This window comes from Hippocampus bargibanti, linkage group LG14, assembly GCF_051943395.1.
Source record: "Hippocampus bargibanti isolate YZ-2025 linkage group LG14, ASM5194339v1, whole genome shotgun sequence".
Classification (NCBI taxonomy): domain Eukaryota; kingdom Metazoa; phylum Chordata; class Actinopteri; order Syngnathiformes; family Syngnathidae; genus Hippocampus; species Hippocampus bargibanti.
The window spans coordinates 1,194,972-1,212,023 of NC_142747.1; the positions used below are offsets into that span (position 1 = coordinate 1,194,972).

The 17,052-nt window shown below is 41.4% G+C and overlaps 1 protein-coding gene across 1 annotated transcript; it reads right to left on the reverse strand.

Moving 5' to 3' along the window:
• Window positions 1-5,110: 5,110 nt before the first annotated feature.
• On the reverse strand, window positions 5,111-14,211 carry LOC148887976 (dehydrogenase/reductase SDR family member 13-like). The gene is made up of 5 exons (XM_089014241.1): window positions 13,979-14,211; window positions 9,944-10,062; window positions 9,734-9,857; window positions 7,360-7,686; window positions 5,111-5,478 (listed from the first exon to the last, which is right to left on the reverse strand). Exons 1-5 carry the CDS (start codon window positions 14,103-14,105, stop codon window positions 5,219-5,221), a joined length of 957 nt encoding a protein of 318 aa, XP_088870367.1. The 5' UTR covers window positions 14,106-14,211; the 3' UTR covers window positions 5,111-5,218.
• Between the last annotated feature and the right edge of the window lie 2,841 nt (window positions 14,212-17,052).

Consider the following 17,052-nt stretch of genomic DNA (forward strand, 5'->3'; position numbering starts at 1 on the left):
TATATATATATATATACATATGCTCAGTATTTCCCTTCACACAAACAGACAGAATATATAACCTGATGGCGGCATTGGATTGGTCACTCTGGGGTTTTGAATGGTGGTATACAAGCTCATATGCTCTATGTACATCTTGTGTAAATGTGTATGATGGATATGTGCCTCTCAATTGGAGGAGCATTGTATTTTATTTAGATTCCCCCTTTTTCGGCTTTTAACTGTACAGCCCATGAAAGTTGTCATACTGTGTAGACAACCAGAGATTTTGTGATAAACCTTGTTCATAGTCTGTACTCTGCTATCATCCATCTGTACTATGCGGTGGTTTTGTCACTCATTTTAACATCTTGTGCTGCTCTGTATATAAGCACTCTTTTTGATGTAGCTTTTCATCTCATAACTGTAAATACATAAAGATTTTCTAAGTACAAACTGAAGTTATTTGGGTATTTTTAAAATGGGTAAAGATTCAAAAATTAAGTTTCAATTATCAGACGTGACGCTTACCTAAATACTTCTTGCGTGTTCACACTGAAATACAGGTAACATCAGACTTACGGCCGGGTTCCGTTCCGACCAACCGGTCGTAATTTGAAATCCGTTGAAACTGTTGAATGGAGACTCTGTGCTAAATGACTTCCAAACGATCTGATTCGGACACTGCGGGTGGGCGTGGGTCTGGGTCGCCAGTGTTCTACCGGTTGCCCTCTCCCGTACCCCGCTCTCCGCAACGACGCATGGCCCCAGCCCGCGGTCGTCTGCGGCGCCGACACGCCTGACCCTCCACCTCGCCCCGAAGCAGACCAAACTGTCTCAACGAGGCGGCGGCGCGGCGATCCCAAGTGCCAACACCCGACCCACCTCGGCTCTGGTCCTGGCCGCACCGAGGCCGGCGTCAGTCAACACTCCGGTGCCATCACGCGGTCGATTGCTGTGCGAGAGTGAGATGCCGGCTGGCCAAAATTATCGTACGCATTGCCAGGCTGCTCGCGCGTTGCAGTGCCTGGCGTAGAATTAAAATAAAAAAATAGGGTCTGGCAGTCGTGGTCGTAGGTACGGGTGGTCGTAAGTCAAGCTGGTCGTAAATCATAAGTACTCTATCAGATATTAAACATACCTGTACCAGTAGTCAGGTAAGATGACAAGGATGCCGTAGTTTCAATTCACTCAGTTTTATTTCCCCAACATGAAAGGACAACCGACACCTCTGGAGAAGTTGCGTCCATAATTTGTAAAATGACTTCAAATGACTTCTACTGTGCACATTTTACAAAGATTCCACATCATGTAGCTATATTTTACATTTTAAGGCTTGCGCTGAATATTAATGAAGTCTTGCTTTCGAGTTGATGACGATGCCCTAAGTGACGGCACGGAGGGAACGCCCCGGACCGAGAAAGCGACACACAATGCATTTTGGTACTTTTTTTCATCTAAAAACACAGTGTTGACCGCAAAATTAGAAGGAAAACTACATAACGCGATGGTGAATCGTTGTGTGTTGCAGATTGCGGTAACACGCATAAAAAAGGATTAAGTTTACACAAATTCCCAGCGGACAAATCAGCCAATTTCCAACGGAGCTTGTGCGCCATCTTGTACGTTTTCTGGGCGCTACATTGGAGTCCAGACGGCTCGAATTGATACGGAAGGACTTCTTTTGTGAAAAACCGGGCAGGCAACTTTATGGCCGGGCAGGCAACTTTCCAGAGTTGTCTGCCCGGATGTCCGGTAACTTTTTGTCATGAGTTTCAGACACTGGTACTGGTGCCCATTTTTAAGAACAGGGGAGATGTGCAGAGTTGTAGTAACTACAGAGGAATAAAGTTGATGAGCCATACAATGAAACTCTGGGAAAGAGTATTTGAAGCTAGACTAAGAGCAGAAGTGAACATTTGTGAGCAGCAGTATGGCTTCATGCCAAAAAAGAGTACGATAGATGCAGTCTTTGCTTTAAGAATGCTGATAGGGAAGGACAGAGAAGGTCAGAAGGAATTGCATTGTGTCTTTGTAGATCTGGAGAAAGCGTACGACAGGGTGCCCAGAGAAGAGCTGTGGCATTGCATGAGGAAATCTGGAGTGACGGAAAAGTATGTCAGAGCGGTGCAAGACATGTATCATGACTGTAAGACAGTTGTGAGGTGCGCTGTCGGTATGACTGAGGAATTCAAGGTGGAGGTGGGCCTCCACCAGGGGTCAGCTCTGAGCCCCTTCTTGTTTGCTATGGTGATGGACAGGCTGACAGACGATATTAGACAGGAATCTCCTTGAACCATGATGTTTGCAGATGACATTGTGATCTGTAGCGAGAACAGGGAATAGGTGGCGGAGAAACTAGAGACGTGGAGATATGCCCTGGAAAGCAGAGGAATGAAGATCAGTCGCAGCAAGACAGAATATATGCGTGTGAATGAGAGGGATCCAAGCGCAAGAGTGATGCTACAGAGAGAAGAGATAAAGAAAGTGGTGGATTTTAAGTACATGGTGTCAACTGTCCAGGGCAATGGAGAGTGTGGAAAAGAGGTGAAGAAGCGTGTCCAGAAGGCTGGAACGGCTGGAGAAAAATGTCAGGTGTGATGTGTGATAGAAGTGTTTCAGCTAGGATGAAAGGAAAAGTGTATCAAACCGTGGTCAGACCAGCCATGATGTTTGGACTGGAGACAGTGTCACTGAAGAAAAGACAGGAAGCAAAGCTGGAGGTAGCAGAGCTGAAGATGTTGAGGTTTTCTTTGGGAGTGACCAGGTTGGATAGGATCAGGAATTAGAGGGAGAACTCATATTAGAGGCTTTGGAGAGAAAGTCAGAGAGGCTAGACTGGGATGGTTGGGCCATGTCCAGAGGAGAGGGAGTGACTATATCGGGAGAAGGATGCTGAGCCTTGAACTGCCAGGCAGGAGACCGAGAGGAAGACCGAAGAGGAGGTTTATGGATGTGGTCAAAGTGGACATGAAGGTAGCTGGTGTGAGAGAAGAGGATGCACAAAACCGGGTTAGATGGAGGACATTGATTCGCTGTGGCGACCCCTGAAAGGAAAAGAAGATTTGGAAAACTTCGACTTACGATCGTTTGACTTACGACCGTTCTGTCGGAACGGATATTCCCCAGTTCCTAGCTCATTTTGTGGCAGTTTTGGGACACTTGAAGTCATTTTTATTGGTGTTTTGCATTTGACTAAAAATATCAGCCTGCATGTTTTGGGTATTTTAGATGCTATACAACATTTTTCTGATGTCAGTTAGGAAACAAAAAAAATGGTGTAGGTTGTATTTAAACATCCTGTTACCATTCTACTTATTTTTATTTTAGTTTAGCCTATATATCAGGAGTCAGGAACCTATGGCTCGCGAGCCATATATGGCTCTTTTGATGATTGCATATGGCTCGCCGATAAATATTACATATTATAATACATATTGTCGTTTTTTTCGTCGTTCATTTCCCGTTGGGGCTGCAAATGAGCCCAACTTGTGCACTTCCGCGTGAATGCACCGGAGCATTAGAGGAGAGAAAATGTTCTGATTCTAATTTGCAATGAAACAATACCATCGATGCCAGTCGGACGTCAGTGACATTTTAACAAGCCCCATGTTAACGTTAGCATCGACATACTTCTGCGAGAAGTAGATTGCAGATAGCAAGTGTGGAAGCTTATGAGCCGTGTGCAGGCTAGCTAGCAGTAACTTCGCCTCTGGACCGGCAAATTGAATTTCATTCCGATCGTTTTCCTGGATTTTTACCAAACACGAGGAACAGAAAACCATCCATATTAACGGTGAGTACTATTACAAAGTTATTTTAAATAATACATCCTGATATTTTGTTGAAAGTGGCCGCGCGTGCGCGTGTGTGTGTGCGTGCCCGTGCACGTGAGCATTTGTATGTGTGCGTGCGTGTGGCTCTCGCTGAAAAACATTTTAAAATATTTTACTTTTATGGCTCTCTTAGTCAAAAAGGTTCCCGACCCCTGGTGTAGGATGACGCCATTGGAAAATAGCGTACCCGGCCGTGGTTCCACTGGGGGGTGATGTTGCCTAACGAGATACTCACCTTTATGATTTTCCGGTCACCCACAATACATCCTGATATTTGGTTGAAAAGTGGCCGCGCGTGCGCGTGTGTGTGCGCGCGCGCATGCGTGTGGCTCTCGCTGAAAAACATTTCTAAATATTTTACTTTTATGGCTCTCTTAGTCAAAAAGGTTCCCGACCCCTGCTATATATGTATGTAGTTTATTCTATAACCTTGCATAACTGTAGTGTGCACGGTTGCTCAACCCTTCTTATTTCAGTCCGATATCATGTCATGATGTCAAAAGAAATGTTAAATCATTTTGTGTTTTCTGGATTTTGGATGAGAGAAAGGTGCGCATTTCTCCCCGTCCAAACCAGTAGAGTTGGGCGACCACTAATTGACTCTGAGAAGGTGATTGCAACCACCTGGGAACGGCCAATTGCATCAGAAAACCTTTATTCGTCCCACAATGGGGAAATTTGCAGTCCACAGCAGCAATTGAAAAAGATTGAAAAATTGAAATTGATTGAAAGATTGAAATTGAAAAGATGTCATTCCCGCCCTCTGTATAAATAAACATTTCGGGTGGGGGGAGAGCAGAAGCTTCTCGCTCAATGGCCATCCTACTTCGACCTCACAATGTCTCTGCTGTCTACAAGAGTAAAATAATCCTTTTGTTCATCACCTTGATTCCTGCTGATTTTACGACCATCTCACACCGTGACGAGCCGTGAACCAGAGAAAAAGATTCATCACTGGTCTTACTCAAGTTTTGTATTTCTCGTTCTCGATCTCGTCATACTTGTTTCTGTTGTTGCTCTCAGTCCGATGTTTTTTAGTATTATGATTCTTGTTTTGTTTAATGTTCAGCACATTCGCAAATTGAGTATTTCTAATTTCACTTTGTAGTCCTGTTTTGACCTGCGCTTTGAGTTCCAGTTTTGGCTTTGTTTGGACGTGACAAAAGTAAAGCTGTGCGATGCCTGAAATTTTGGTCTCGAATGATACCAAATAAATACTGGAGCCAATACATCAGCCAACCGCAGTGATCAAGATGATGATCTTGGTGGGCACAATTCAATTATCAGAACCAAAATAAATTGTTAGCTCTTTAATGTGGACATTACGGCTTCTGTCAGAAGCAGTTGAGCAAAAACGACAATACAGAATCCTCCACTTAATTCTCATTCACATGGGAATGAATTTATGCGAGACCACACATTCGCTCACTGATTTCCCACAACTTCTTAGCTGCCCCGTCATCCTTTGCTTTCGAATAGACTTCTCGCACAGTACAGTTGGAGAAATAACGCCCACTGAAAGGTTCAATTCCCTCTTGCAGAGCACAGTGCAGTGTGGTCTGGCATCCTTGGACAGTGTTTTTGAAGAAGAAGGCGGTGATGGGCTTCAAGAGGATATGGACCAATGTGTTGAAGTTCCTGGCCAACTCAGAGTTGATAGCTCCTGGGGGGAAAAAAACACAGCAAAAAAAATATATATCATACAATCACATGGGATCATGCTACGGGGGAGGATGAGATCAAATCGGTGAGAAGTAAATAACTAAACAAACACATGCAAACAAAGAGTCAAATGAATAAATAAACACACACACGAATGAACAAACAAACAAGCAGATAAACAAATAAATAAACAGTGTCTGAAATAACGTCTGCCCGGACGCCCGATGCGTGCAACTTTTACGTCGGGCGTACAACTTACAAAACGTCTCCGCCCGGGTGGCCGACAACTTCTTCAAGGAAAAAAAAAAAAGGTTTTTTTTAACCAAACGTTTGCTTGATTGAATGAAGGCAAACATTTGAATGAAGATCTCGAAATCGGAATAAATTATTCCGACTTCACAATCTTCATTCAGTTTGGAAATTTCGGTTTGTTTGGCAATTTGCATACTCGGCACGGTGGCCAATCAGAAGCCTGCTTTGTGCTTCCGGACTTTCCCGAGCGTTTCAGGTCGTGCATTTGCATATCATTTTCCAAAGTAGATGCACAGAACCTCAGCCCCAGAAGAAAGATTCAAAAGAAGCTAACAACATTTATGACACTACAAAACGTCAACGTACATTATCCCGTGACTGTAAAGTGTCCTTGAGAGTTTTGAAAAGCGCTTAGAAATTATCCATCCATCCATTTTCTGTACTGCTTCTTCCTCATTAGGGTCGCGGACCTATCACAGCTGACTTTGGGCACGAGGCGGGGGACACCCTGAATTGGTTGCCAGCCAATCGCAGGGCACACAAAGACATACAACAGTCACTCTCACACTTAGGGACAATTTGGAGTGGTCAATCTGCCTGCCATGCAGTGTGGGAGGAAACCGGAGGACCCGGAGAAAACCCACCCTGGTCCGGGGAGAACAAGCAAACTCCACATAGGGAGGCCGGACCGGGACGTGAACTGCCGACCTCTGCACTGTGAAGCAGGTGTGCTAACCACTCGACTACCGGGCCGCCCTATTATTATTATTATTATTATTATTATTATTATTATTATTATTATTATTATTAAAAGCATCGTGGAAAGAGGAGTTCATGTAGCTTGTAGCAGAAAACGCAACGCAAACATTGCATTGTCCAGCATGACGAACAGTGTATGGACAAATGACAACTGGAGCAAAATCTTCAGCTTGGGATATTGACCATAAATTAAGCAAGGGAGCATTTGTCGGAGGTACATCCTTTTGGACAACCGACGCCTCCGGACAAGTTGTGTCCATAATTTGTAAAAATACTTCAAATGACTTCTACTCAGCGTATTTGACAACGATTCCACCGAATATAGCTATATTTTATGTTTTAAGACGCGCTGAATATTCTTATTTTTGAGTTGGTGACGATACCTACCGTGACGTCACGGTTGGTTGTCTTTTAATTAAAAAATCCTTTATACTTTGCACCAATGGTTTTGTTTGCTATTAGTCGTCTTATTGTGTTTCAAGTTGTGAAGTATGGGGCAGACAACTTCATGCCCGGGCAGACTCTGCCCTGGTGTCCGCAAACTTTTCATCATGAGTTTCAGACACTGAAATACATATATTTTATGTTTAATCAAATTATACGACACAGTTTCAGTATAACCAAAAAGGGCCTTGTGTGACACGCCAATGAGATAGAAAAGCTGCACAAATTCAGCGACATTCCTGGGACTGATTACATCTTGTCCAAAGCCCTTCAGGGTAATCTTGTCTGACTACTTTTGTCACTCGGCACAACCGCACCGTTTTAAGTGCGGAAGGAATAATCGGTTTGAAAACATGAATGAATGAATATATGGATAGATATCTCTCGTCAGAATGAACTGAGAAACTGTTATGTTCTCACCACTAACCTGGATGGAGGGAGTAGCATGTGACTTTGGTTCCTTGCAGTCGCTTGGCCAACTCGTGGGTGAAAAGGACATTGCACAACTTGCTGTCAGAGTAGATTTGAAGGAGCTCCAAGAAAGATGCCCCTTGTCTCAGAGCTTTGTGATTAGTTAGGCAATCAAAGTCGATTTTTCCAAAGTTATGTGCCGTCGATGACACATTGACCACTCGACTTGGTTGACACTCCTTCAGTCGACCCAGCAAAAGGTTGGTTAGGAGGAAGTGGCCAATATGATTGACGCCAAACATCAAGCCAATACCATCTTCTGTTCGTCCCTGCATATAAATTCCTAGAACAGAAACCACAGTACGGTACGTGTTCCTCTTTGTCAGACTTGGCACAACAGCTTAAAATATGCAATTACGTCAATATAATTGGCTTGATTGGTCGACAATTATATTTTCTGTCTCAAAGAGAAATGCAATGTTGTATTTAATTGGATTCTATTCATGTTACCGGTATTAAATATTTTAAAGGTGTTCTATGTCTACTTTCTATCTTGACAATTAAAGTCAATATGCTTCACAATAATCACTGCTTGTGTCTTTTTGCTAGCCGCTTTCAACTGGGTGATAGGTGGGTCTCTGTCTCATTCACTCTCATTCCAGCTTGGACAAGATGTGAAAGTTTGAGACAACCAGAACAGTCCAGGTGTGATGAACTCCATGCACTGAGAATGAGGTTATATACTTGGATGAATGAGAATAGTCACAGTTATGGTCTGGGTAACTATGAATGGAATTCTGGACCCTCTGCCGGGAAATTTAATTTGGATTCGTGCATGTGGTGAGGGATGACAAAGAAGCTGAATTCTGTCCAGACATGAGAGGGAAAAAAAAACCCATATGTCACATTTCTTGGGTTCTCTGGCATTAATTCTGAACGGGATAATTAATAATAAACTGGGATATGCAGTCAATAATTGCTTTTCAGAAAAATACAAGAGTTGCCCCAATCCCCCAAAATACAGTGATACTTCGGCTTACGAACGCCTTGGCTAACAAACGAACGTTAAATTCACGAGAATGTAATCTTGGCATACAAACTATTTTTCGGGATCCACACATAGCGCCACAATGAGTGATGTGTCGTTCGCGAACAAGTCCCTGGTCCTAACAAGGAAATGGCAGCCAACGTGTTTTTTTTTGTCCTCTATTCCCCGCCCTGTCTTCTGTTAAAGCCCCACGTGATTGGTCAAGAACACAGCAGTGAGGAGGAGGGTGGGGGGGTTACAGAAACACAGAGCGGCAAATACAAATCGATAGGCAGACGACAGAGAGAGTGAGAGAAAGAGTGAGAAAATGGATCGAAAACAGTGAAATTCGTTTCAACTTTATTGATAGTTCAAAGGCAGAGTGTAGACTGCAAGTTTAAAATATCCCATCAATCAGGCTCCACAAATAACCCGCACAAGCCATCGGTACACTTGATGCATTAAGCTATCAACCCAGCTAAACAGAACACAATTGATGGGAACTAGGTCAAATTATCGCAGAGAAGCATGCGCGGCAACTTCACTCGGACATCATCAAGAGACAAACCTGGAAGTTTGTCATCCATTGATGATTTCAAGGCTAGCCACGGATGGTTTGAGAACTTTAAGCGTCGTACAGGGATTCATAGTGTCATTCGTCATGGTGAGGCAGCCAGTTCGGACGATAAAGCTGCCAAAGCTTACAAGGAATCATTCCTCAAGATGGTGAAAGAAGAAGGCTACGTTCCTCATCAAGTGTTTAATGCTGATGAAACCGGCCACTCCATTCCATCAAGCCACCAACGACCATCACAAAGGTAAATAAAACCACTTTATGATGCAGTACAGTTTATTTCTTTAATTACAATACCATAGCACATTTATTATACATAGAACAAGATATATTTTGTGTAGCTTTAAGGCTTAGAAAGTAGAAAATTACGTTTTATGGGGACCTGGGAACGGATTATTCCTTTCCCAGGTCCAGGATTAATGTTTCCTATGGGAAATTAATGTTTGGGATACACACTTTTCGCCTTACACACTCTGTCTGGGAACCAATTAAGTTCGTAAGCCAAGGTATCACTGTAATAATAATTTCATTTAAAAAAATGAAAGTAATGGATGCTGAACCGCTAGTATGCACCGGTCCGCTCGACAGTATATATATATATATATCTTAAATCTGAATAATTTGTTAACCAATACTGAAGAACAGATTAAGTCCACAAATCTGAGAGAATTATTTTGTTTTACTCATAACCAAGAGGTGTTTCTCCGTTCCAGGTTAAAAAAAAAGAGCAACATCGACACATCCACAGTGACCACTTTCAACAGCATGGAAGGTAAGGAATTATCTTACCTGCATTGTTGATGAGAATGTCGAGTCTGGGTTCAGTTTTTAAATAGTTTTCGGCAAAGCTGCGAACAGACTTGAGGTTGCCCAGATCCAATTGCATGAACACGACCTGATTGCTCCCACTCTCCTTTCAGCGTAGATAAACAGGTTACATAATTAAAAATGCATCATACAACTTTGTTTGCAAAACAAAGCTTGAGAAAAATGTCTTACCCTCTTGACATCTGCAAGTGCAGCCTCTCCTCTCTGACGACTACGACAAGCGAGAATGACTCTGGCTCCTCTTTTAGCCAAGTCTATTGCTGTAGTCTTACCAATGCCCGTGTTGCTACCTTGGGATGACAGAACATTATCATCAAGTTTTGTTTGTTTGTGAACTGAATGTGAAATTTGCTGTCAGTTGGCATGAGCAGTTCTAGATATTGCAGGGAAAAAATGCAAACGTGCATGTGCAATTTTTATGAGATCAAGCAAAAAAAAAAAAGAGTGGCATGATTGAGAGAGAGTGGCACGGTAGAAATGGATTTGTACATCGTCCTCATTGTGTTTGTGTTGTCATATCATTTATTTTTGTTTTTTTTCCCCAGATGGTGGCGTGTGAACACGCAGCGGCTCCTCTCTCTCCCGGGAAATTGCCGTTTTCGTGTTTATGTTTGTTAAAGTCATTAAAAGTGCCTTGCACGTTGGGTCCGAGAGGACAGAAATTTCATCTGTGCTGTATGTCATGCATATTAGCATATTGGACAATAAAGCTGACTTTGACTTTGATTGTGGAGAATTCTGGGGTTCGATTCTAATTTGGATGCTCTCCGTGTGCCTGCGCATGCTGTGTCCGCATACTCCGGTTTCAAGTATTGCGAGGCTAATTGGATCAGAAAATGAATGGATGGACAGTAAACATGAAAACAAAAACTGTTTGGAACTCTACGTCTGCGGAAGCTCTCGGTCGTACAGGAGTGGTCCATCGATGAAAAGGTTTCTTCAGCCGTCATCTGTACTTCTTTGAAGCTATCGGACGTTTCACTTCTCATCCAAGAGGCTTTGTCAGCGAACTAAAACTCTCTCTCTCTCTCTCTCTCTCTCTCTCTCTCTCTCTCTCTCTCTCTCTCTCTCTCTCTCTCTCTCTCTCTCTCTCTCTCTCTCTCTCTCTCTCTCTCTCTCTCTCTCTCTCTCTCTCTCTCTCTCTCTCTCTCTCTCTCTCTCTCTATAGATAGATAGATAGATAGATAGATAGATAGATAGATAGATAGATAGATAGATAGATAGATAGATAGATAGATAGATAGATATCCCTACTGTCCAGAGGTGTCGTGCCCGACTCTGCTATAATAGGTCCCTGTTCTCAGGTTGAGGAGAGCAGAGGAATATTCCCTGAGGCTACACGGATTACTTCTATTGTCCTGCCTGATTATGGGATCTACGACTGGCTTGATTGCCCCATTTGCTCTGGTATCACCTCATCAGCATAACTAAGCCTATGTGGTCTACGCAGTCTGTTGTAAGAACGATCAAAATTAAGCCTCTCCTCACCATGGCGATTTAGTGAAGGGTTTTGCTGTTTTATGAAAATAGCTTCTTTTACTTCCCTTTTCAAACCATCGATTTTTTTTCGCTATGATTTTAACCTCACTGTCGTCAAATGTGTGGTTGCTAGCTTTTAGGTTCAAATGTACTGCAGATTGAGGCCCACTAGTATAATCCCTGCGATGTTGATAAAGTTTTTTTTGAGAATTTGTTTAGTCTCCCCAATGTATTGCTCTTTACAATTTTCATTTTTACCATGTATTGAAAAAAACTATATGACTTTGTTTTTCATTTGGCAGCCTATCTTTTGGATGCACTAATTTTTGCCTTAAAGGACAACCGACATCACTTTTTTGTTTCCTAACTGACATCAGAAAAACGTTTTATAGCATCTAAAATACCCAAAACACGGATGATGATATTTTTAGTCAAATGCAAAACAGCAATAAAAATGTAAGTGTCTAAAAACTACAGTGAGACCTCAACTTACAAACACCTTATCTTACAAACTTTTCATCTTACAAACGGCAAATTTATGAAAATTAAACCTTATAATAAGCACTATTTTCATAATACACACCCACCATGGCTGGCGGAGTGAACTTTGGCGGAAGCACACGACCGAACAGCACCAGAGGTTAAGTTACCAACAGTCCTTATGGATGGTGACTGTCCTTCCATAAGCCATCAATGACCACCAAAAAGGTAAATAAAACTTTATTTTACAGCACAGTTTATTTCTTTAATTACAGTCCTCATGTAATGTGCCTCTCTTTCCAAACAGCAATTCCCTTTGACCTTCGACCTCCAACACCATTCCATCAAGCCATAAATGACCATCACAAATGTAAATAAAGTGACTTTATGATACAATGCAGTGTATTTCTTTCATTACAATACAATAGCACATATATTATACATAGAATAAGGTATGTTGTGTGTAGTTTTACGGCTTATTTAGTTGAAAAGTAAATTTTATGGAAACTCGGGAATGGATTATTCCCATTTTAATGGCTTCCTATAGGAATTTTTTTTTGAGATACACACTTTTCGCCTTACACTGTCTGAGAACCAATTAAGTTCGTAAGTTGAGGTTTCACTGTACTTCAATTTGAAACCGGAAATGGCCAGTTTCAGAAGGTCCCGCCCCCTTGTTCGTGACGTTACGCCAGGATACTCCTTCACAAACTGCCTTGCTCGAGAATCAAAACAATGGCTTCAGATTCTGAGAAAATGCTTTCTTGTTGTTCATACAGTTATGAATATGATTCGAATAGTTCTGAAGAGGAAAGCATACATGTTTGCAATCGATTAAAGAATTTATTTTGTGTCATTTTAAGGCATCTGGAGAGAAATGTAGCACCCAAGATGGCGACAAAGCTCCGTGGAAAGAGGGTGATTTTTCTCCTTGGCATTTTTGTCAGCGAATATCAACCATCGCGTTATTTATGTTTTCCTTGTTCCTTGCTATCAACACGGATCAACACGAAGTTTTCAGACCAAACAAAGTACCGCAAAATGCATTGAGGTGATGAAAGGACTGCGACAGTATGTCCTTTCTCGGTCAGGCGTGTTCCTTCCGTGACGTGACGTCAGGACTCGTCACCAACACAAAAACAAGACTTTCGGAATATTCAGCGCGACTTTTAAAACGTAAAATATAGCTATATGCGGTGGAATCTTTGTAAAATACGCTCAGGAGAAATCATTTGAAGCGATTTTACAAATTATGGACACAACTTGTCCGCAGGCATCGGTTGTCCTTTAAAGTGTTTTATATCGGTTTGAAATAAGTAGCAATTTTGTGTTGCCAAAGGACTCATAGTTTTTCAGAAACTCCTGCAATGTAAGGTACTGCTATTTCTCTCCTTTTAGTATCTTCAGAATTTTTAGTTTCATTCCCTATTTCATTCCCTCCGCACCCTGCCCACCACCATTTCCAGCTACTCCCCTCAGGCAGGCGCTACCGATCCATGCGCACCAAATCCAGCAGACATTTAAACAGCTTCTTCCCCCAAGCCATTAACTCTTTGAACTCTTTCAACAGTAGCCAAAATGGAACTGTATAGTGCCACTTAGCAGTTTTTTTGACAACGATACTAGTGCAGCGTGTTCTACCGGAAACAAATTCCTTGTGTGTTCTACATACTTGGCAATAAAGATGATTCTGATTCTGATTCTATTCATTTCTTTTGACATTTTTTAAAAGACCACTGAGGGTAACTACAGTTTGTGAGCGCTCTCCTGACATGTTTTGACTCCTTTTCTCTCCCTTCAACGCTTGTTGGTATTAGCTTGGAACTCTGTCATTATAGTCCAAGTCATATCCTAACTCTTTCTAACTTGTCTTGGGTTGCATTTTCCTCTGCTGTTTGATGTGAAAAAGTAAATAACAATGTGATCCCTTCTGCACTGAAAAAATGCTTTGGATTCATTGGATTTATTTAATTTATACATACATGTATAAACTGATTGCACATGATTAAAATGTGTTCAACAAACATATGTCCTTTGTATATTTGAAGGAAAATAGTGGAAAATTACACCTGTTTACCATATTTTCATTACGTATAACCACAAGTTAAGTGTTTCTAGTTCATAGTTTGAAAGTTTCCTGACCACTTTTCAACAATGAAATACATTTGAACTGTAACCCCGATAGACACAGTGGAAGTAAGTGACTTGTGCAATTTCAGTTGAAGCCAATGAAAAATATATTCTTACCAGTCACAATCACAGTCTTCCCATTTAGCTTTGCTTTGCTCGTGCACTCCTTTCCCTTCACCACAACCTGATGGTAAATGCAAGCGGCCCCGATAACTACACCTACAACAAGCAAGGCAATACACATGTTGCTGTTGACTTTTGAGCGACTACAAGTCAAATAGATGTTCTAACTTTAGTTGGCAAAGAACGTCCTTTGCTCTGATACGTTAAGAAGACTGACTTGTCTCAAATATTCAAACTAACACACCCATTTCCTGCCTGGGCGTTACAAAGTTTTCTTTGTTTGCAACTCACAGCAGACTGGAAGGACCAGAAATCAGAACAGACAATAAAGCAATATCAACACGTTAGGGTCACTATATGAACAGTGAGTTTGTTTGTCACAAGGGCTTGGCCTTCATGAAAGAAATGTTCACTGGTTTTATCTTAAAGGCAATGGGATTTCATAAGAATAATTATATTCCGATGGAACAGGGGCCTTGGTCAAGGTGGAAAGAATAATAAACAGTTCCAAATACTTCTCAGTCACACATAACTTTCTGTCACAATGCTCAAGAGGAATAAAAATGTTCAGCATAATACACAGAATGTACAGTACAACAGTTCCCTTCACCACAGCTGCCCCTCATACTATCGGAATCTATGTCTGTCTGTCTGTCTGTCTGTGACTGTCTGCCTGTCTGTCTGTCTGTCTGTCTGCCTGCCTGTCTATCTCTGCGTCTCTCTCTGCTTGTCTGTTGGGTTCGAATCCCACTTTGGCCAAAAATTAGCACATCACACCATTCTGTGTGGGTCCTTGTGCAAGACCCTTCACGTTAATGCCTACCTCATACAATGATGAGAGACAATAAAACGGATGACATCGCCTACCAAACAAGGTCTGCGTCAGGTGCTGGAACAAAGCGGAGATGGACGTGATGCTATAACATGGCTCTGTTGGAAGGCTACTACCCAATCAACCTGAATCAGAGGGGTTACATACAGAGAATATAATAATAATAATAATAATAATGAAAATAAAAACATTTTATTTTAAGCGCCTTTTAAAGCTCTCAAGGACACTTTACAGTCACAGACAAACATCGATACGATAATAAATAAAATAGAATTATAAATAGGATACAATAAATAAAATACAATTATAAAGATAAACAAGAGATAGAGCTAGACAGAAAAAGCAATTTTAAATTGGTGGGTTTTGAGATGGCATTTGAAGGTGGGAAGAGAATCGATGTTACAAATATTGGAAGGAATTGAGTTCCAGAATTTGGGGGCAGAGCAGCTGAAAGCTTTGTCCCCCATCGTGCTGAGATGGGCTGGGGGGGCACAGATGTGTAGGGAGGAGGAGGATCTGAGGGAACGAGAGGGAATATAAATTTGAACATGGGTTGAATGGTTACCAAAAAAACACAGTCGTGGTTTAAAAGTATATTATATTATATTATATTATATTATATTATATTATATTATATTATATTATATTATATTATATTATATTAGATTAGAGTCACCTTTGTTCGTGTCCTCTATACTTATTTGTCATGTCTTTTTTATGATGATACTAGTCCAGCGTGTCCTACCGGAGACAAATTCCTTGTGTGTTTCACATACTTAGCCAATAAAGATGATTCTGACTCTAATTCTGATTCTGAAACCACGAGTAGATCTCCATGAGCGTCCCGCAGCACAACTGAACCCGTTGCTGATGGATGGGACTCACCCAGGATAGCCAACCAAAACAATCCTGATCATGAAAGATTATTGGCCAATAACCTGTCTCTTTACTACATGGAAGCTCATGTCAGTGGTTTTTCTAGTAAGTGTTGCAATACCTTTCTAACATGCATTATGTGTTCGAGGTAGACACAGCAAAAAATGTTGAATATGTCTCTCAGAACGTCGTTAATGAAATGTTGGAAGACTGCTGGTGCATTGGTCAATCCAAAAGGCATAACCAGGTACTGTACTCAAAATGCCCTAGAAAGGTCTTGAATGCTGTCTTCCATTCATCTCCCTCCCTGTTGCGGATTAAGTTGCGAAGGTCAAGTTTTTAAAAAATGTTGCGGACTGTAGAGGTCAAGGTGTTAAAGTGGAGTCAAGTCGGGGTAATGGAAACTTATTTTTAACTGTGATTTCATTGAGTCTACGGTAATCTACGCACGGCCTTACAGATTGAGTGATTCAGTTGAGACATCTGAATGATGTGCGAGCTAGGGAGGGCAGAATTAGGGAGAAGATCAGTGGTACAGCCGATGTAACGTTTGGGCTAAATCCTTACTAAATACCTTCCCTCGGTCATGATATTCTGACAGTACATCCTTCAAGCAAATGTTTTCAAGGAGAGGCATTATGGGTGGTTTGTAATCAGTCGGCACTTCTTAAACAGTAGGCATGGCAAAATCAACTGATGGCTTAGTCCAATCGATCCCACAATTGTGCATGTGCAGCCGCAAAAAATGATTGGGACAGTGCACAATGGCATGATGTAAAAACATTTTATTTCAAGCGCCTTTCAAAACACCCAAGGACACTTTACAATAAAAACAATAAAACAAAGCACATAACAATAAAACCATAAGTAAAATAGTAAAATAGTAAGTAAATTAACTGTTTGAACAGTAGCCCAAATGGAATTGTATAGTGCCTCTTTGCATTTTTTTTTGCTGATGATACTAGTGCAGCGTGTTCGACCGGAACCAAATTCCTTGTGTGTTCTACATACGTGGCAATAAAGATGATTCTGATTCGGATTGTTAGGGCAATTCGCTATATGAACACATTCTTAACATCTGTTGACACTTTAAATATCTATATCACTTTTGTATGCTTAGTTTTGGTTTGATTGTAATCTCCCACTTCTAGATCGTTTGTAGCTCATTGACACTTTTAAACAATATCACCATTAGCTGATAGGCTTGTTTGAAATGATGTCACACCTTCGAATGTATACATGAAGAGAGGCGCTTGCCCCTCCCGCTCGCTCTCTCTTTGTCCTTTTTTGGCTCATATATAGTTTTTGCTTTTTTGAATGTTGCTGTGCCGATTACCATTTTGTGTTTCGGAGCCTTTTA